Consider the following 21985-nt stretch of genomic DNA (forward strand, 5'->3'; position numbering starts at 1 on the left):
GCAGTTAGGGATTAACATTTGAGGGTTTTTACCACATATTGTGCATGAGCATGTTTGATTTTTATATACCAGATTATTTGCAATATGTGCTAAAATTTTAAGCTTTTCAAACCCTTAAAATAATACTATACTGAACATATTTTTCAAAGCTCCTTGATTTTTACTTTCACTTTCATAAAGTATTCAAAGATTCCCATAATTCAACAGGACCACGTGTAGCTGATGTAAGCAGTGGCACTGCTGAATGTCAGAGTATTGATCCCTGTCTTCCATCTCCAAATCGCCCCAAGATACGGATGAAATAGAAAAGAAGCGACAGCTGACATTTCCATTGGAATCTATGCCTCTACACTTCCACTCTGTGACAATCAGCATTGAGGAGACAGGACACGAAACACATCATGTTGTTTGCACAGAATGGCTGAGCACCCTAATGTTAGGAGACATTAACGAACAATCAGCAACAGGTTTGTTGGATTTAATATTTTAACCTGCTCAGGAATTCTAATAAACCCTATCTATTAGATCCAAAGGCCTGTTTGGAGACATGTTCTTCTCCTACTAGCCACATTCTCCAGGCAGAGATCACAGCCAATATCAATATTTCATAAACAAATGAGTGATTTGATGGAGGACAGCATCAGAGTGGCCCTGCAGTGTCTGGATCAATGGCAGGATGGTTCTGCCTGCCTGTCTCTGCCAATCCCATTCCAGGATAATGTTATTAACAATCAGTCCGAGTGGACCATCGACCAGCCCACTGCTCTTTAAGAGGGCTAATCTGATAAAATAATCAAAACATTTGTTCAGTGACGAACAGCAGCAGGTCCAGCCCAGCACTCTGGATCGACTCTCTAAAAGGTCTCTCTCCTGGCTGGAGCTTCTGCATTTAGAGGTTGGGGCTGTAGTCACTTACACACTTCTCTAGGAGTAGTGGTATATGGGACTCTTTGAAATAGTGTGTGGAATGTTTGTAGAACACATCTTTATAGGGAAAAACCATGGGGAAAGTGTTTCGAGTGAATACAAAACATGTGTTTTTGCCATCTGTACTGCATCAAACAGTTCCCTCATGTTGGACAACACTTCCGGTCTCCCCTCGAGCCCTCAGTGCCGTCCCTTTAAGGCCCCATGAAGTTTGTGTTCGCAGAACAGACTAGATTTCCCCCAGCCAAATTCCTCTCCTCATAGCTGTTCATACATCACATCAGAATCTCAGCAGATTTGTCTGTAATCTCTCTCTCTCGCTCTCTCTCTTTCTCTATGCCACCTCACTCTCTCTCTCACTCTCTCACTCTCTCTCTCTCTCTCTCTCTCTCTCTCTCCCTCTCTCTCTCTCCATGTCCTCTCTCTCTCTCAATTCAATTTAATTCAAGGGCTTTATTGGCATGGGAAACACATAACATTGCCAAAGCAAGTGAAGTATATAATCTCTCTCTCTCTCTCTCTCTCTCTCTCTCTCTCTCTCTCTCTCTCTCTCTCTCTCTGTCTCGGAGATAAGAGCCAGAATTTCTTGTTTGCCCTCCTCCCCCATACTTACCCACCTCCCTAAACTACACACAGAGTAGTTCCAATTCAGTTAGAGGACTCATCCACTGTAGCCTTGTATGAGCTGGGAGTTAGGGGCTATGGAGTGTGTGTGGGGAGGGGCCTAAGAGGCCTTCCCCCTGGGGAGTATAAGGAGTGTGAGCGAAAGCGTGAGAAAGAGGAAATGGAGGAAGGGAAATCAGGAAACCACACAGCAGCAATCTATGATAGTCAACGCACAGGAAGTAATAGTTTGGAATCTACATAGAATCCCCATCTAAACAATCCACATCATAACTGGCTGTGTGGCTTCATAATTAGACAGTAGACTTTAAGGGAAAATGTCACATGTACAGAAGAGAACTAGCTTCAACCTCAGTCTGGGTGGTTCCCTGTAGCAGGACTATAAATAGTCCTCTAGGCTTCCTTTTATTTGTCTGTCCATACAACCATTAGCGAATTAAAGTTGTACTGTAATCTGTCTATTGATCTGTGCTGTGAAACATGTGCTCTCTCTGTTCTCTCTCTCTGTTCTCTCTTTTTCTCGTTTCTCTCTCTTTAGCTCTCTCTTTCTCTTTACTCTCACTCACCCCCACACGCACTCACATCTCACTCTCTTACATGCACATATACCTTACAACCAGTCACTCCAGAACTTCAGCATGGATAAAATACAATATACTGTATACTCTTCAAATTGTTTCAATTTCTTACCTTGTCCTTTGAGAATCATACCATTGCAAGTTCCACGTTTGCAACTTGTATGGTGTAAAATTGTCTGTCTATAAAACAAATTAACATTCTGGATCACAACACTGGTACAAGTATAACTATACAGCGGGGCAAAAAAGTATTTAGTCAGCCACCAATTGTGCAAGTTCTCCCACTTAAAAAGATGAGAGAGGCTTGTAATTTTCATCATAGGTACACTTCAACTATGACAGACAAAATGAGAAAAAAAAAATCCAGAAAATCACATTGTAGGATTTTTTATGAATTTATTTGCAAATGATGGTGGAAAATAAGTATTTGGTCACCAACAAACAAGCAAGATTTCTGGCTCTCACAGACCTGTAACTTCTTCTTTAAGAGGCTCCTCTGTCCTCCACTCGTTACCTGTATTAATGGCACCTGTTTGAACTTGTTATCCGTATAAAAGACACCTGTCCACAACCTCAAACAATCACACTCCAAACTTCACTATGGCCAAGACCAAAGAGCTGTCAAAGGACACCAGCAACAAAATTGTAGACCTGCACCAGGCTGGGAAGACTGAATCTGCAATAGGTAAGCAGCTTGGTTTGAAGAAATCAACTGTGGGAGCAATTATTAGGAAATGGAAGACATACAAGACCACTGATAATCTCCCTCGATCTGGGGCTCCACGCAAGATCTCACCCCGTGGGGTCAAAATGATCACAAGAACAGTGAGCAAAAATCCCAGAACCACACGGGGGGACCTAGTGAATGACCTGCAGAGAGCTGGGACCAAAGTAACAAAGCCTACCATCAGTAACACACTACGCCGCCAGGGACTCAAATCCTGCAGTGCCAGACGTGCCCCTGCTTAAGCCAGTACATGTCCAGGCCCGTCTGAAGTTTGCTAGAGAGCATTTGAATGATCCAGAAGAAGATTGGGAGAATGTCATGGTCAGATGAAACCAAAATATAACCGCCCGTCGTGTTTGGAGGACAAAGAATGCTGAGTTGCGTCCAAAGAACACCATACCTACTGTGAAGCATGGGGGTGGAAACATCATGCTTCGGGGCTGTTTTTCCAAAGGGACCAGGACGACTGATCCGTGTAAAGGAAAGAATGAATGGGGCCATGTATAGTGAGATTTTGAGTGAAAACCTCCTTCCATCAGCAAGGGCATTGAAGATGAAACGTGGCTGGGTCTTTCAACATGACAATGATCCCAAACACACCGCCCGGGCAACGAAGGAGTGGCTTCGTAAGAAGCATTTCAAGGAAAGCCAGTCTCCAGATCTCAACCCAATAGAAAATCTTTGGAGGGAGTTGAAAGTCCGTGTTGCCCAGCAACAGCCCCAAAACATCCCTGCTCTAGAGGAGATCTGCATGGAGGAATGGGCCAAAATACCAGCAACAGTGTGTGAAAATCTTGTAAAAACTTACAGAAAATGTTTGACCTCTGTCATTGCCAACAAAGGGTATATAACAAAGTATTGGGATAAACTTTTGTAATTGACCAAATACTCATTTTCCACCATAATTTGCAAATTAATTCATTAAAAATCCTACAATGTGATTTTCTGGATTTTTTCCCCTCATTTTGTCTGTCATAGTTGAAGTGTACCTATGATGAAAATTACAGGCCTCTCTCATCTTTTTAAGTGGGAGAACTTGCACAATTGGTGGCTGACTAAATACTTTTTTTAACCCACTGTATACCCACTGTATACCAGAGTTTGGTGGACACTCATGGTTACCTTATGTGACCTCTCTATTAAACCCAAACTGCTACAGACCTATATCTATCCTACCCTGCCTTTCTTAAAAGCCAAGTTAACAAACAGATTACCAACCATTCAGAATCCCACCGTAGCTTCTCCGCTATGCAATCTGGTTTCAGAGCTGGTCATGGGTGCACCTCAGCCACGCTCAAGGTCCTAAATGATATCCTAACCGCCATTGATAAGAGACATTACTGTGCAGCCGTATTCATCGACCTGGCCAAGGCTTTCAACTCTGTCAATCACCGCATTCTTATCGTCAGACTCAACAGACTCAACCCTTGGTTTCTCAAATGATTGCCTCGCCTGGTTCACCAACTACTTCTCAGATAGAGTTCAGTGTGTCAAATCGGAGGGCCTATTGTCCGGACCTCTGGCAGTCTCTATGGGAGTGCCACAGGGTTAAATTCTTGGGCTGACTCTCTTCTCTGTATACATCAATGATGTCGCTCTTGCTGCTGGTGATTCTCTGATCCACCCCTATGCAGACGACACCATTCTGTATACTTCTGGCCCTTCTTTCGACACTGCTTTAACTAACCTCTAAACGAGCTTCAATGCCATACAACTCTCCTTTCGTGGCCTCCAACTGCTCTTACAGTGGGGCAAAAAAGTATTTAGTCAGCCACCAATTGTGCAAGTTCTCCCACTTAAAAAGATGAGAGAGGCCTGTAATTTACATCATAGGTGCACTTCAACTATGACAGACAAAATGAAAAAAGAAAAATCCAGAAAATCACATTGTAGGATTTTTAATGAATTTATTTGCAAAATATGGTGGAAAATAAGTATTTGGTCACCTACAAACAAGCAAATGTAAATGCAAGTAAAACTAAATGCATGCTCTTCAACCGATCGCTGCCAGCACCTGCCCGTCCGCCCAGCATCAATACTCTGGACGGTTCTGACGTAGAATATTTGGACAACTACAAATGCCTAGGTGTCACGTTAGCCTGTAAACTCTCCTTCCAGACTCACATTAAGCATCTCAAATCCAAAATGAAATCTAGAAACAGCTTCCTATTTAGCAACAAAGCATCCTTCACTCATGCTGCCAAACATACCCTCGTAAAGCTGACCATCCTACCGATCCTTGACTTCGGCGATGTCATTTACAAAATAGCCTCCAACACTCTAATCAACAAATTGGATGCAGTCTATCACAGTGCCATCCGTTTTGTCACCAAAGCGCCATATACTACCCACCATTGCGACCTGTACGCTCTTGTTGGCTTCATCCTCGTCGCCAAACCCACTGGCTCCAGGTCATCTACAAGTCTTTGCTAGGTAAAGCCCCACCTTATCTCAGCTCTCTGGTCACCATAACAGCACCCACCCGTAGCACATGCTCCAGCAGGTATATGTCACTGGTCACCCCAAAGCCAATTCCTCATTTGGCCACCTTTCTTTCCAGTTCTCTGCTGCCAATGACAGGAACAAACTGCAAAAATCACTGAAGCTGGAGACTCATATCTCCCTCACTAGCTTTAAGGACCAGCAGTCAGAGCAGCTCACAGATCACTGCACCTGTACATAGCCCACCTGTAAATAGCCCACCCAAATACCTCATCCCCATACTGTATTTATGTATTTTTCTTGCTCCTTTGCACCCCAGTATCTCTACTTGCACATTCATCTTCTGCACATCTACAGTTTCAGTGTTTAATTGCTATATGTGGAAGGACCACCAGAGGGCAGGCTGGGCTCACGGATAGTATCCCAGCCAGGCATGGGAGTCAAGGTGACCAGAGGCAATTAAGCACAGCTGACGGTACTAATGACCTATTCTCTTTCCCCTACAAGAGAGAGGAGGGAACCGGCAGAGAGAGAGGGGGAAAAGAAAGGAAAGAGTGTTTGCTCCTCCAAAGGAGAGGACCTACCTTTCGGAAGGCGAAAAGAAGAGAAAGACAAACTACCTCTGGTAAATGGCCACCAGGAGAGGGGAGCTATCCACGAACTAACCATTAAGACAGTGACAAATCAGAGATTTATGTTATAGTTTAAAGGTACTCGTCTTGTATTCCTTTTTCGAGTAAAGAAGAAGATTTGTATTTTCCTTGGAAGATCATCATTGATTGATTTGAGTGTTTGAGTTTAAAGAAATCCCTCAATAGAGAACTTTGTTCAATTAAGAAAACTTACTCCTGACTCGTTTATTCCATCTTTCCGCTTTAGAGTAACACCAAATTACTTGGTCCGCTCACATTGGTGGAGAATGCTGGCAATAGGTGGACGAGTGACACAAGGATAAGTGAGGAAAACAAAAATCTACCAGTAGACACAGAGGAACCATTCAAGAACGATGGATAAACACTCTACTACAACAGTTGATCACGGCACAGCAGACAACCATAGAACTCATGTAACAACAGCTGAGCCGGCGCGAAGAACCTAGAGTGAAGCCAAGAGCGGCTGCTCACGCCATCTTACCTCATCTCTCCAAGGAGGATGATATTGAGGCCTTCATCATGACGTTCAAAAGGACGGCCACTTTGGAAGAGTGGCCTCCCACAGAATGGGCGAGTGCGTTAGCCCCTGTTTTGACCGGGATAGCCCAGGAAGCCTACTATGACCCGGACGCCTGTGAAGCTGCTGACTATGAGCGACAAAAAACGATATCCTGTCCCGGTACCAGCTGACCGCCCGAGATAGAGCCGTAAAGTTCCATCAATGGACCTATGCGGCCGACCAAACCATCCGTGCCCAGATCTTCTCACTAATACGACTAACGAAACAGTGGCTGGAACCCGGAAAGGGAGTAGAACATGTCATAGAGACCCTTGTAGTGGACAAGATTTTGAGGGAATTACCTAGGGACTTAAAAAGGGTCATGGGGCAAGCAAACCTGTTGCCCAGGCTGTGGAAACATACTGATCTCCAGGGGAGTTGTTAAAAGGGGACAAGGAGGAACAGAAGGATTCTGCAAATCCCATACCCCGACCAACCCCGGCACGTCCGCCACCAAAACGTCCGAACACCGCTTGCTGGCGCAGTGGAGGGGGACCTATGAGGTAACGAAAAAGGTCTCACTGGTCAATTACCTCATCAAGCAACCTGACAGGAGGAAGAAGATCCAATTCTATCATATAAACCTGTCGAAGAAATACCATGGAAGAGAGGAGGTGGCGGCTTTGATGGCCCTGGAGGGCAAAGGAAAAGAGGAGGCCCTACCACAGGTGTGCCGTGGCCAAACTCTCCTGCCGGAGCAGTCGAGTCAGCTAGATTAGCTGATTATGCAATTCGGCCGGGTAGTCTCTCCCTTCCCAGGACAAACAGATGTCCTGTTTCACCATATCCACACTGAACCCGGCAAGAAAGTACATATCCGGTGTCGTAACGTTGTATTAGTTAATGTGACGACTGTTGTTCATCGAATGATTCAAGTTTCTAATTGCGTGATCAACTGAATCAAGCAATTATTAACTCATTAACCAGGGGCACCATGGGAAAACTAGTTTTTATTGAGTTTCTATTTCCCAAATTAGATTTACCAGGGGCATGAGGGGTCATAAACCCCCCCCCCCCACATCTTCAGACCCTAGGTCTCTCCTCCCTGTTGGGGTTGAGAGATAATCTGTAGGGTTGTGGTCTCCTGTAACCTGACCTGATCAGGAGAGTCAGGACCCCGGCCTTACAGGATTCCTGAAGCCGGCCGAGTCATCGCTAAGAACGAGGTAAGGGAGATGCTGAGGATGAGGGGGATTGAGGCATCTATGAGTGAGTGGTCCAGTCCCATAGTCCTGGTCCCCAAACCCGATGGTAGTATGAGACTCTGCAATGACTTTAGGATGGTGAACGCCATCTCTACATTCAATGCGTATCCCATTCCCCGCGTGGATGAACTCTTGGAGCGCTTAGGAAAGGCCAAGTTCATCACCACCCTGGATTTGACGAAGGGATACTGGCAAGTGCTGGTGGCTCCGGAGGATCGCCCAAAGACTGCCTTTGCCACACCGGAGGGGCTTTTTCAGTATGTGAGGATACCCTTTCGACTGCATGGTGCTGCGGCAACTTTCCAACGCCTCATGGATGCCACTCTATGGCCCCATCAAGAGTGTGCAGCTGCGCACATAGACGATGTGGTCCTCCACAGCGAGGACTGGGATAGTCACCTACTGCGACTACGGGCGGTGGTCGTGAGCCTGGAAGCTACAGGGTTGACGGCCAATCCAAAATAATGCTGCCTGGGTCTGTCCGACAAAAGACAAACTACCTCGGGTAAATGACCACCAGGAGAGGGGAGTTATCCACGAACTAATCAATAAGACGGTGACAAATCAGAGATTTATGTTAAAGTTTAAAGATACTTGTCTTGTGTTCCTTTTTTGTGTAAAGAAGAAGATTTATGTTTTCCTAAAGGTGAAATAAAGACATTTCAATTTAAACAATTTAAATAAATCTTCTTAGGGATCGGCGCCCCATCAACGGGACAGTTGTAAATCATGCAGCGTCTTTTGTCACCGTTGTCAGATTTTAGAGAAACAACAAATGCCAGTGCATATAAGTGTCTTATATTGGCTAAAAGATTAAATTCTTATTAATATAACTGCACTGTCCAATTTACAGTAGCTATTACTGAGAAAAAATGCCATGCTATTGTTTGAGGAGAGCTCCTAACAAAAAAAAACCTTTTTTCACCGTGATAGGTTTGATAAATTCACCTCTGACGGTGAAATGCGTACTTACATTCTGAAATCTTGCTCTGATTTATCATCCAAAGGGTCCCTGAGATAACATGAAGTGTCTTTTTGTTTGATAAAATCATTTTTCATATCCTAAAAAGGTCCATATTTTAACGGCGTTCGTCTGTTGAAGGAGAGTCGGACCAAAATGCAGCGTGGTGGTTACTCATGTTCTTTAATGAAAAAATAGCGACACATGAAATAACTAAATAAATACAAAAACAACAAACGAAACGTGAAAACCTAATTACAGCCTATCTGGTGAACACTACACAGAGACAGGAACAATCACCCACAAAATACACAGTAAAACCCAGGCTACCTAAATATGGTTCCCAATCAGAGACAACGGGAATCACCTGACTCTGATTGAGAACCGCCTCAGGCAGCGAAGCCTATGCTAGACACACCCCTAATCAGCCACAATCCCAATGCCTACAAAAACCCCAATACGACAACACAATAAACACATGTCACACCCTGGCCTGAACAAATAATTAAAGAAAACACAAAATACTAAGACCAAGGCGTGACACATATAGCATGCATGATCGATTTTGCTAACCTTTTGCGACAGCATGCCTTTTCCTTTTGGACAACAATTACAAGAATATTCAGAGTCATGAAGTTATGAAAACGGGTTGTTTTGCAAAAGTTGAACTAATAATATAGCTACTAATACTGGAAAAGCTCAATCAAAGTCCAAGTATGCAGATTTGACGATATTCTTGCTGAAAAATATAATATGAATGCCAATGTCTCCTTCACGATTTGCCCAAATATACCTGGGTGACTTCACACTAAAGGTCATGTAGTTCACTCATGCTTCAAGTTATCCGTCTGAAACCTTGCACATACACTGCTGCCATCTTGTGGACACCATTGGAATTACAACTAGAGTGATGGCAAGAACTGGAACCTTTCTCTTGCATTTCAAAGACGGTGGTAGAAATAAAACGGTTGTTTTTATCTTTGTATTTTCTTATACCAGATCTATTGTGTTATATTCTCCTACATTCAATTCACATTTCGACAAACTTCAAAATGTTTCCTTTGAAATGGTACCAAGAATATGCATATCCTTGCTTCAGGGCCTGAGCTACAGGCAGATAGATTTGCTATGACATTTTAGGCAGAAATTGAAAAAAAGGGGGCTATCCCTAAACGCTGTGGCAGTCCTCTCTTCCTATGAATGGTATTAGTTGTCTGGCTGGCAGAGTGGGCCTGTGTGTGGAAGACTGGGGTCCACAGCAGGAGGCCATGGCCAATGACACTGGAACAATGAGGCATGTGAAAGAATCACGTCACTGTTTGGCTGACCACCTCCCCCTCTCAAATACTGATGAGGCCAGATTCTAAAGAGAGCTTCACTGCCTCACTGGGTTGTGTGCAACTCAATCAAGCAAATAGACCTCAGAATATATTTTGAGACACAATAGAATGTACAATCTGGTTACAATGAAACAGATTATTGGAATTTAGCTGTTGTCCACATTTTCTAACAGTGCTCCCACCTGCGTGCATTAGAGACATTTTAATGTATGAGGCTCTCTGCTGAAACTTCCAGTAAAATGCAATCCTGAAATTGGGGGGTAAAAACATATGCTTAAACAAGATTTACAACAGTCAGAGTAATTTAATTTTCAATTTGTATGAAGATGGTTCGCTTGGTTTTTAAGGGCAAGAATGACCTTTCGGATGAATATGTCTGCAATCAATAAGCTGCCCTATCCCAGCCTCTGATCCTTTATCTGTTTCCTCTGATCTACCCTGAGTTTGTATCGATCCGTGGGAGTGGCTGATGGCTCGGGCCTGTTTGTGTGGTTGTGAGCCAGACTAGCGTCCCTCACCACAAGAGCGGCTGTGTGCATACAGATCAGTGGCTTCCCACTGGGCACAGACATCAATTCAACGTCTATTCCACATTGGTTCAATGTAATTACATTGAAATGGTGTGGAAACAACATTGACTCAACCAGTGTGTGGCCAGTGAGTTGTGACTCAGATTGGTCAAAGTTCTGTTAGAGCGCAGCATTTATGGATGATTAACCTACTCTACTTAATAACACATGACAGAGGGAATGGGAGAGTGAGAAATTGTATTTGTTAGTGGCGTTAATCATTATCAAATAGTTTGTTGCCATAGCAGCATTGTTTACCTTGTGTCAACAGAACATATTGAAACTGAAAAAGGTCAAAAGTAAAAGCAATCTTTTCTGTAACACACAAAACTTGAATGTATTGTAGCCTATAATTATTTGAATAATGTTGCCTCACTGTGAGTACAGTTTGTTCAACACCATTCCTCAGCCGTAGTGCAGTGAAGTATCGGCACAAAGGAGTGGTCCTCGTTTTTTTGTCACTGTCATTTCGTTTCCTGTGGGACCTCCCTCATTCACCAGAGGAAGCCTTAAATCAACCAAGTGGTGCTGAATCTCCTGAATCCAAGTTGTCTGTCATCATGTTTCGTGTTCTGTGACCTGGAAACATCTGCAGGACAGAGGACAGCGAGAAGCTATCCTTGCAGCTGAAGACAGAGCAGTACACTTCAACTATACTTTTCTTGTTACATTGAGATATCACAGTTTATGCTCATATTAGCACTCACATACAGTGCCTTTGGAAAGTATTCATACCCCTTGACTTATTTCACAATGTGTTGTGTTACAGCCTGAATTCAAATTCGATAAAATATTTTAAGAAATCTCACCCATCCACACAAAATACCCTATAATGACAAAGTGTTTATTTTTAATATTTTTTTTACATTTATTAAAATGAAATGCAGAAATATCACATTTACAAAATTATTCACACTGCTTACTCAATACTTTGTAGAATCAGCGATTGCATCTGTGAGTCTTTCTGGGTAAGTCTCTAAGACCTTTCCACAACTGGATTGTTCAACATTTGCCAATTATTCTTTTAAAAATTCTTCAAGCTCTGTCAAACTGGTTGTTGATCATTGCTAGACAGCCAGATTCAGGTCTTGCAATATATTTTCAAGTAGATTTAAGTCAAAACTATAATTTGTATACTCAGGATCATTCACACTCTTCTTGGTAAGCTACTCCACTGTAGATTTGGACTTGCGTTTTAAGTTATTGTCCTGCTGAAAGGTGAATTAATCTCCCAGTGTCTGGTGGAAAGCAGACAAAACCAGGTTTTCCTCTAGGATTTTGCCTGTGCTTAGCTCCATTCCATTTATTTTTTATCCTGAAAAACTCCCAGTCCTTAATGATTACAAGCATACCCATAACATGATGCAGCCACCACTATGATTGAAAATATGGAGAGTGGTAGTCAGTGGTGTTTTGTATTTGATTTGCCCCAAACATAACACTTTGTATTCAGGACAAAAAGTAAATTGATTTGGCACATTTTTTGCTGTATTACTTTAGTGCCTTGTTGCAAATAGGATACATGTTTTGGAATATTTTATATTCTGTACAGGCTTCCTTCTTTTCACTCTGTCAGTTAGGTTAGTACTGTGGAGTAACTACAATGTTGTTGACCCATCCTCAGTTTTCTCCTATCACAGCCATTAAACTCTGTAACTATTTTAATGTCACCATTGTCATCATTGTGAAATTCCTGAACGGTTTCCTTCCACTCCGGAAACTGAGTTAGGAAGGATGCCTGTATCTCTGTAGTGACTGCATGTATTGATACATCATCCAAAGTGTAATTAATAACTTCACCATGCTCAAATGGATATTCAATGCTGCCTTTTTTTACCATCTATCAATAGGTTCCTTTCTTTGTGAGGCATTGGAAAACCTCCCTGGTCCTTATGGTTGAATCTGTGTTAGAAATTCACTGCTGATGAGGGACCTTACAGATAATTTTATGTGTGGGGTACAGAGATGAAGTAGTCTTTCAAAAAGCATGGAAAACACTATTATTGCACACAGAGTGAGTCCATGCAAGTTATTATGGGATTTGTTAAGCACATTTTTACTCCAGAACCTATTCAGGCTTGCCATAACAGAGGAGTTGAATACTGATTGACTCAAGACATTTCAGCTTTTCATTTTTTATTAATATGTTTTTTTAAAAAGTTCTAAAAACATAATTTCCCGTTTATATAATGGGGTATTTTGTGTAGGCCAGTAAAAAAAAAAAAATTCAGGCTGTAACACAACAACACGTGGACAACGTCAAGGGGTGTGAAAACTTTCTGTAGGCACTGTATGTTGTTGACACAGGCATATGTTGAGGCACCTACAGTATCTGGCTGTGATCCAACCTTGGAGCCTCCGGCTTTATCTCACGTCTCATAGCACTCACTATGCCTGAGAAGCACTTTCATGGCTGTTGATCAACCCTTTCTCTAATGGACTGTCATTCCAACCCACATTTGTGTTCCCATGGGAGTTACTCAAATCCGGGATGACGGGTGCTAAATCCTCTCTTAAAGGTAACAACTTTTTGTTTGCAGAGCAATCCCTCATTCCAAGTAACACAACTGTGGTCATGCAGAATAAAGGATGGTTTCTTTTTATATAAACAGCAAACAGTTCTGACCTATAACTGTATTTTCATGTGTTTCTCAAAGGCCAGTTTTGTTGTCACTATAGGCTGCTTAGTCATAGTAAATAACTGTATAATCTTTCTAAATGTCCTGCAAATTAAAAACCAGTGAAGTCAGGGGCAACAATAATCCACAAACCAGACTATTCATGACATGAAAGGCTCTTCCAGTTTACCCTCACCCAACCATGTTCAAGACAAACTATTTACAGAACCAGTACATCATGTCTATCCCCATTATTCCCCAAACACCGCCCTGCGTCAATTTAATCCCTTCTCTGGCAAAGTGGCACCTTCTGTCTTAGAAGAGACACTGGGGGGCTTTCCAGTGAACTAAAGTGACATCTTGCGGCAAAGAGGAAACACTAGAGCTAGAGTCCAAGGTCAGAAAGATCAAGTGTGGTCAATAGCATTGAGCTAATCTTCTATTTCAACAGCCATTCAACATGATAAGACACAACCGTTTTTGATAACCTTTCATTTGAGGAAATATAATGTACATGCTAATCAAGTCCACACATCTCTCAATATTAGGAAGGTGTTCCTAATGTTTGCTATACTCAGTGCCTGTAGCCTATTGTCTATTTTTAGTTGAACCCTGGGTTGAATTGAAACAATGGCTATTGATGTCTTCACAAATGTTTTATATGCCTAAATATTGATGATATATGACTTAGAAAGTATGGTTACATTTCATTTGCTCTGTTAAACCTACCCTTTGAAATTACTACAGGGAATCTATTTAGTTATTAAACAGGGAAGCTATTTAATTATCATTCTCACGATAGCACATTGGTAATAGTCAGTGACAAATATAAGCAGGGCTTGGATATAATCTTGGATGGGAGACCAAATGAATATCTTTACGTAGATCAATTCTCCAGTAGGGGGTGCTGCCCAGCCTATTGTTTTTCTTTTCTGATAGTCGATATACAGTAACGTTGAAGACCTGAACATTGTTTCGAAGGTACATATTCAACGTATTTGTCTATGTTGGAAATTGCTTACCATGATGACATAATCCTGTAGTTGATATTTCCATGTCACAATAGCTTGACAAATGACCTTGAAACAAAGTTGATTCAACCAGTTTGTGCCTAGTGGGGTGTAGGATCTTAATTTGACCAGTTCCTTCTCAAGAATAAAATAATCCAGCAGCAGCAGGATTTGATTATTTTAAAACAAAAGGGATGATTTCTAACTGGAAATTAGTTTGATATGCTACAGTAGGCTATAGTTTAGGTGTAGCCTATGGATGCATTTCAGATTCACTTGTATGTAGTGGAGACCAATATCTATCTTGTCTTATTAAGTTATATAATATAATGGTTGTTAATGTGTATGGCTGCATTTCAGATACATTTTTGTACATTTGAATGTAGCAGTTGTAGGAACTACAGTAGTAGGACATTTATTCTGTCTGGTGCTTTAGCGTTTGATCGAGCGAGAGAGAAAGAAAACTGTGAGTTTTCAGTGAATTTATGTAAATCACGAGGCTCATTTGAATGCGGTGAAGGAATATTCTCAGCGACAACAGAGTGATCAAATTAAGATACCACACCTGGACATGACGTAAGTGACCTAATAACTAAGCAGTATGCCATGAAATGATATTATATTGTGATATCACAGTTTATGCTCATGTTAGCACTCACATATGTTCATGATGCAGACATATGATGTTGATGCACCTACAGTATCTGGCTGTGACCAAACCTTGGAGCCTCCAGCTGAATCTCACGTCTTATAATGTAGCACCCACTATGCCTGAGAAGCAATTTCATTTGTGTTGCTCAACCCTGTTTCCAGTAAACTGTCATTCCAACCCACATTTGTTTTCCCATGGGAGTTGCTCAAATCCAGGAATGATGGGTGCTAAGTCCTCTCTTAACATTAACAAATGATAGACAAAGGACATCCTGTCTATCCCCATTATGCAAAAATATGTATATTTATTGCCCAAACAGGCCCCTCCCCCCTCTGGAAAAGTGGTACATTATGTCTTGGATGACATCTTGTGGCAAGGAGGAAACACTAGAGACCAAGGTCAAAAAGTGTGGTCAATAGTATTGATGTAATCTTCTATTTCAACAGCCATTCAACATGAGAAGACACAACTGTCTTTGTTTACCTTTTGTCGTGGAAATTCTTACACAGGGACACTCAAAGTCAATCTTAGTGAATCATTGTTTATTGCCAGAGTGCTGGAGAGGCTCCAACCAACTCAATGCACCATAGTACACATGTCAATCAGGAAATCTGCCTGGGAAGTCACAGCCGTTGTCGTATATATGACTATACACAGACAAGTTATATTTGTATGATTTAGCATAATGAATGAATCATTACCGTTTTGTTTCATCCATGTGAACGGCCAATACTGGTTCATAACACGTGACAGACCAATACCTCACGAGACTTCATTCTCTCTATGCTGAGACCTTGAAACGGAGATATCTTTTGTTCGTTCTCAAAACAAATTGCAGCTACTGATAGTGAGGATTTGTACAGTCAGCCACTTCTGTGCCATGAACACAGAAATTCGTTATTTAGAACAGCACATGAATAGAACACAGAAATTTGTTATAAGAATAGCACAAACATAAACATTTCCCTTACACTTTCATTTGACAAAATATACTGTACATCCTAATCAAGTCTGGAATTATTAGAGATAGCAGCTAAAACATTGGACGTGAGCTTTTAGTTATATAGACTAAACCGGCATAGAATGATCATCAAAGAGAAGACAAAGAAGTTCAACGTGTGCCATAATGTCTGCAGATTCACTATGCACATAAAATAATAAGAGAAACAATGCTTATTCCACCTGTTTATTAACATTAAAGCTGTTGAACAGGAATGTTAAGTTGATATGGCTATTAGCTGAGTAAAACCAGACAAAACATCAGCTAACAATACACTGACCTGTCTGGCACACCTTGTTCACCTGGTTGTCATTATTTTAATGACTTTACCATTGTTCCACCTTGTCTGCTTAAATCCCCTACAAAGGCCATGATTTTTCAAATGAGGCCCTATTTTCCATTTATAACATTTTATGTGAGATGGAATCTTTCTGAAGTTTCCAGTCTGTTGTTTTTTGTTCTCTTTTCTTCAGAAATGAACTACAAAACCTGTTGGCAAATGGGTAATGGGGGATGAATGAATTTGGATTTTCACACACTGGATAGTGAACTGTAATTTTTTTTGACAGGATAGGGGACATCTCAAATGACATAATGTGGAATATTTGGGAAGTAGGATTCAGGAAGTATGCTTTGCTTCATCACACTGATGCCTCCTAGTCAGCGTGTCTCCCACCGTCAGTCAATACCACCCATCACGCCACCTACCGTGGAGCCCCTGCGAAACATATCCTCCCCTTTCCGATGGTAATGACTTAGCATAGTGTGACATCTGAAAGTGGGACGATACAGGGAGACCCAAAAAACACTGGGGGTAGCCGGCGAGCTCGCCAACTCCTCCTCAATATGACTGACCGTCCTAACTTCCTGACAGATATCCCCTCCTCTTCCTCTATCTCCTCCTCTTTAGGGTTAACTGGACTGATTGGTCATATCAGGCAGTGTGTGTCACGGTCAGAGTTGAAGCACAAAGACAGTGGGTGAGCGCTGTCTCCCATGGTGTGGATACAGAGACACAGAGGTCCTTTCACTGCTCTGCTCAGCACTGTGACGGAGTGACTCTGAGAGCACTGCAGCTCCAGGGTGTATTTCAACTCCATTATTACGCGTCAATCCAAATGTCCAATAACTTGCCTTCAATGACAATGCATTTCCAAGGTTCAAATAGTTCAAAATGTCACACGTTTTAGCTCTGATGTCCCTTATGTGTGCTATTTTGAAAATACCAAAAAATGCCTCTGTTTAGGGAACTGCAATTGCTTATCTGTAAAAATCCTTGCTTACTTTACAGAACTCAGTGGCCTTGTTTAGCAGGCAAGAGGCAAGAAGCAGTGGCCATAGCAACCTCAGTGGAGACAGAACAAGCCGGGTTTTGTATTTGTGGCAAAGGGCTGCTTGGCGTCCCCTGTTTCTGCTCTCCTGCGCACTTGCACGGTTGGACGCACACATGCACACGCACACACACAATCCTCCAGACCCTGTGTATATGGCAGTGTGGTGTCCTTCCATGGGCAATGTTTACAGGATGTTATCTGTCTCAGTGCCTGCCCCTCGTCCCTCTGAGTGGGTTCCCGTTGGAATGCAGAGAGGGGATGGAGGAGTTCCAAAGGGGGAGTGACGAGAGAGAGGAGAGAGAGAGAGAGAGAGAGACTACATATACATCCCAACACTAGGAGGCTGGTGTTCATAGGCACAGCTGGACTGTTGGATAACTGGACTTCACCACCCTGGATACTTTATTGGACTATTAGAGGTGAGTTTCTTTCTCTTTTCTTTATCATGCTCCATTTGGTCTGTCTCTCCGGGAAGTTTGAATTACCATCAAGGGTGTCAAGTTTTGTTTACACAGATTTTCTATTCTTTGATGACCTGATCTTGTTTGAGAAGTATAGAGTACCCCTGAGACCTATATGAAAAAGTGAGGAACTGGTTTTGAAAGAATTTGAGATGTTGGGAAAGCATTGTTAACGGATGTAGTCTTGCTGGTATCTCATGACTCAAGGATGTGGTCTCCATGAGAGCTCTATAGGCTGGTTTCTTCCCCAAGTGGCAAGGAAAATAATGGGTAGCAATACAATGTTACTCAGCACTCCTATGTTCAAAGTATTTGAGAGAAGTTGAGTGATATTGAAAAGAAGGCAAAATGCCTCCCGTTGGTTACAAAAATAGTTTGGGCTCGCCTTTTTCTTCCTCTTAATTGTACCCTTGGACTACCATTCTCACAGTCAACAATTTTTGTTTCGCTAGTGAAGACTTGACATATCCTAAACCAGGACAATTGCTCAGTAAGTATTTCCCTTCACAATTTTTTTTATTAGAATGCCTTCAATTCAATGTGGTGATGAGTTACAAGGGAATTCTACAAAATATTTCAAAATTCAAATTATTTCATGTATTCATAACAATTTTTTTAACATGTTATAGCTTAAACATGGGATAGCAATAACTAGTGATGTTAGCTTATTTAATAGGACTAACGTAATTAGTACAGTGGTAGTCCTTGGGAAAGAATGTAAAATGACACCATTCATCCTGCCATGCAGCAATACCTGGTAATCCCACGGTCTATGGGTGTACATAGGAATCTGTATTTTGTGTTTTTCCTCTAATGTAAATGACTGATGCTAAATTGTACATAGAGTTGCTGTGAATTCAATGACCCAATTGCATTTCAATTAACTGACATTTTAGTGTGTGGGAGAAGAAAAAAAATTCAGTACAGAACAAGTGCAGTGGTGGATTTTTTTCCTTGGATCTGGGTGTGCCTTTTTTCTGTAGTGGATATTGTCTCAGGGGAATGAGATATGTTTGAGTTAATCTCTTTTGTGTATTTTACATTGAAAATAATGTGTTCACAAAGTAAATCCCCTTTTTTCCCAGGTTGTGGACATCTGTGTTTGATTTGGGTCTTGGCTATTGTTAGGCTTGTCAATTCAACTCCAAAAAGCCAGCACTGCAGTGTTGCGCAACTCTCCACATCATAAAGCGAGAGTACACACACTGCTTTTGATATTTGCTCTGAGTCCCCATAAACATTCAGTATGTTAATTTTAAATCATGGTTTGAAGTGAGTCAGTGCCACCGAAGCTGTGATCGAGTCCTGTCATAGACCTGTCATAAACCTGAGACTCTGGGTGTGGCATGAAACTAGACTCTTGCATGTCCCAACATGTTCTCCATCTGTTTTATTGCTGAGAGTAGCTTGTTCTATTTGACTCCAACTGTCTGATGTAATCTGTGTTAGATGCTGTTCGTGTTTTCTGTGCTAGATACGATCAGTGGTGGAAAAAGTACCAAATTGTCATACTTGAGTAAAAGTAAAGATACCTTAATAGAAAATTACTAGAGTAAAAGCAAAAGTCACCCAGTAAAATACAAGTATTTTGTTTTTAAAATACTTAAGTATCAAAAGTAGATGTAATTGCTAAAGCTAAAATAATTTCAGATTCCTTATATTAAGCAATCCAGATGGTACCATTATCTGTTTTTTATTTATTTACGGATAGCCAGAGACACACTCCAACACTCAGACATAATTTACGAACTAAGCATGTGTGTTTAGTGAGTCCGCAAGATCAGAGGCAGTAGGGATGACCAGGGATGTTCTCTGACCATTTCCCTGTCCTGAATTCAAAGTGTAACGAATACTTTTGGGTGTCAGGGTAAATGTATGGAGTAAAAAGTATATTATTCTCTTTAGGAATGTAGTAAAGTCAAAGTTAAAGTAAAAGTTGTCAAAAATATAAATAGTGAAGTACAAATACCCAAGAAAATGACTTAAGTAGTTCTTTCAAGTATTTTTGCTTAAGTAATTTACACCACTGAAGATGATGATGATCGAGTCATCTCCAACACAAACTTCTTCAAACTAATAGCTAGCTAATCCTTAGAAATAAAAAAAGACCAAATCTGATGTTGCTGCCTTAACACATGTATTATTTCACCTCAACAAACCTTCACAAGAGTTTTATCGTTTGTTCCTCTTTCTCTTTCAGACATCAACATAGTCAAAGAGTCTTTGAAGACCTAGTTGGCCATTGTTACTTTGTGACAAAGCCCTCAAAATGACCAGTGTGGCAGAATGGCTCGTGCAGAACAGGGGCAAGATCGAGAAGGGGGTGGAGATCATGGGACAGGCCTCCGCAGTCCTGGCAGCCACTGTGGGTCAGCTCCATCCCGTCCTGGAGGCCGTGTTTGTAGCCTCCTCTGAGATCCTCAGCAACCCGGAAGGGCAGGATGCACGCTACCTGACTGAGCAGTTCAGCATGGTCAACCAAAAACTGGAAGGCATCCAGGCTGAGATCGAACAAATCGCCCTGGAGCTGCAGAGGACCTCCTTGAATAAGCAGAACTTTGACCGTGAGGCACAAATGCTCAGCCAGTACGAAAAGTTCCAGGACTTTGTCAACGCCAAGCCCAAGTTCAAAGAGAAGAAGATGGAGAAGTTCCTCAGCCATTATGAGAACACGGACACGGACTTGAACCTGGACGCGCTCTATAATGCCGTTACCGGGGACAATACCTCAGGTGACCCCATGCTGGAGACAGTGGTTTCCACAGAACAAAGGAGTAGAAGGGCGGTAGAAGATTTCTGTGCCAGGCTTAAGAAGCTCTTTGTGGTGGGCATCATTGCTGTCATGGGTTATGCCAGCCTCAAGGAAGGGGTTGTGGGGGATGAGATGGTGAAGAAGTGGCAGGAGCGTATGGAAGATGTTGAGAACCGCATGAAAGCAGCGGTGGATGATTGCACAGAAAACTTCGCTGATCAAGCCAAATTGGACATGGAACACCAGCTTCAGGAGAAACCTGGCAGTGTTGACCTTGACTTCACCAAATCCCTATTGGACACACTTGTTAAGAAATATGACTGGGTTAGCTGGTCTATCAGGGTCTTCAATGACAAGGAGCGAATTGTCTTTTTCAACTGGCTAGCTGGAAAGAAGTACCATGGCAGGGGAGGAGGAGCTAATTACTTTGATGTGTTGACCAAGAACAACATCAAAGTGGTGATCTCTTTCAGTGTACAGCCTAAGCCTATCAACAAGGGTCAGATTCAGCAAGAAATTGAGGGGCAGAAACTGAAGGGGAACATGATGGATGTGGCTCAGGTCCTCAGCAGAAGTCTCCCCAACTGCTTGGTGCATGCTGTCAGCCACTATAAGGAAGTGGTGGAGACCAACAACTTCCAAGAGGATTGTTACTACTATGGAAAACACAAAAAAGCATACTTATGCATTCATCCTGAGTAGCTTTTTTTAAAACAGTGCAATGCAAAATAGAGTAGACATAATGGGGAAAACTACAAATGCAATTCATGAATGTTTATAACTGAGTTTAGAGATGTTTTTATTGATATCTCAAACCTAGTTGACGCTTTAGTTAGTGATTGTGTGAAATATAATCTCTTGTTACAGACTGCAAAATGTTTATTTGTTTATCGACCTTGTATATTTTTGTGTAGTTAGTTATCATTTACCAGAGGTGTCAAATACATGGCCCGTGGGGTCAGATTTTTTGGGGGAAAAGCAATGGATAGTGGACTGTCTTGTGCAAAATTTCAAGGCAAAGAAATAAAACCAATGTTCAGTATGGCGCCTCGATCTCTTTGAAGACTGAATGCGGCCCCTGGGCAAAATTAGTTTGACACACCTGGTTTAAACTATCAGGATTTGCACATGTGTATTAATGGACATATATGAGACATTTTATGCCAGGCAGTGGCTATCTACTCAACAGTGACAACGCATGAGAACCTGGTACTTCCTCCCACCAAATAGAAGAGTAAGATACCTTGTTTAACCTGCATTCCAGTATTTCATGATGACCATACTGTAAATTAGCACACCAGCCAGCGTAATAATGTGTTATGTAAGCTTACTGCAAACAACTATTTCTCCTCATCAATGTACTGAGGACTTACTCAAGCTCTTTTGAAAAATGCTGTTGATAGACACACCACACGGTCCAAATCTATAGCCTTACCACATTACATCTCTGTCTGTATTCACACATTTGATATCCTTCATACAGCTATAAAATGTTTACGGTCTTCTTTATTCATAATAAACCACAATTTAAAGGACATTGTTATCACTGGTCATCATTATGCAATAGTAAATT

General features: G+C 41.8%; 1 protein-coding gene across 2 annotated transcripts; it reads left to right on the plus strand.

Moving 5' to 3' along the window:
* Window positions 1-281: 281 nt before the first annotated feature.
* LOC112222976 lies at window positions 282-21947 on the plus strand. Of its 2 annotated transcripts, none has more exons than XM_042304595.1 (3): window positions 282-467; window positions 17157-17618; window positions 19861-21947. In XM_042304595.1, exon 3 carries the CDS (start codon window positions 19930-19932, stop codon window positions 21112-21114), a length of 1185 nt encoding a protein of 394 aa, XP_042160529.1. In that variant the 5' UTR covers window positions 282-467; window positions 17157-17618; window positions 19861-19929; the 3' UTR covers window positions 21115-21947. The 2 variants fall into 2 exon arrangements, with proteins under 2 accessions (XP_042160529.1, XP_024241627.1); XM_024385859.2 differs by lacking the exon at window positions 282-467 and adding an exon at window positions 12982-13104.
* Window positions 21948-21985: the final 38 nt, after the last annotated feature.

This window comes from Oncorhynchus tshawytscha, linkage group LG23 (genome assembly GCF_018296145.1).
Source record: "Oncorhynchus tshawytscha isolate Ot180627B linkage group LG23, Otsh_v2.0, whole genome shotgun sequence".
NCBI lineage: Eukaryota > Metazoa > Chordata > Actinopteri > Salmoniformes > Salmonidae > Oncorhynchus > Oncorhynchus tshawytscha.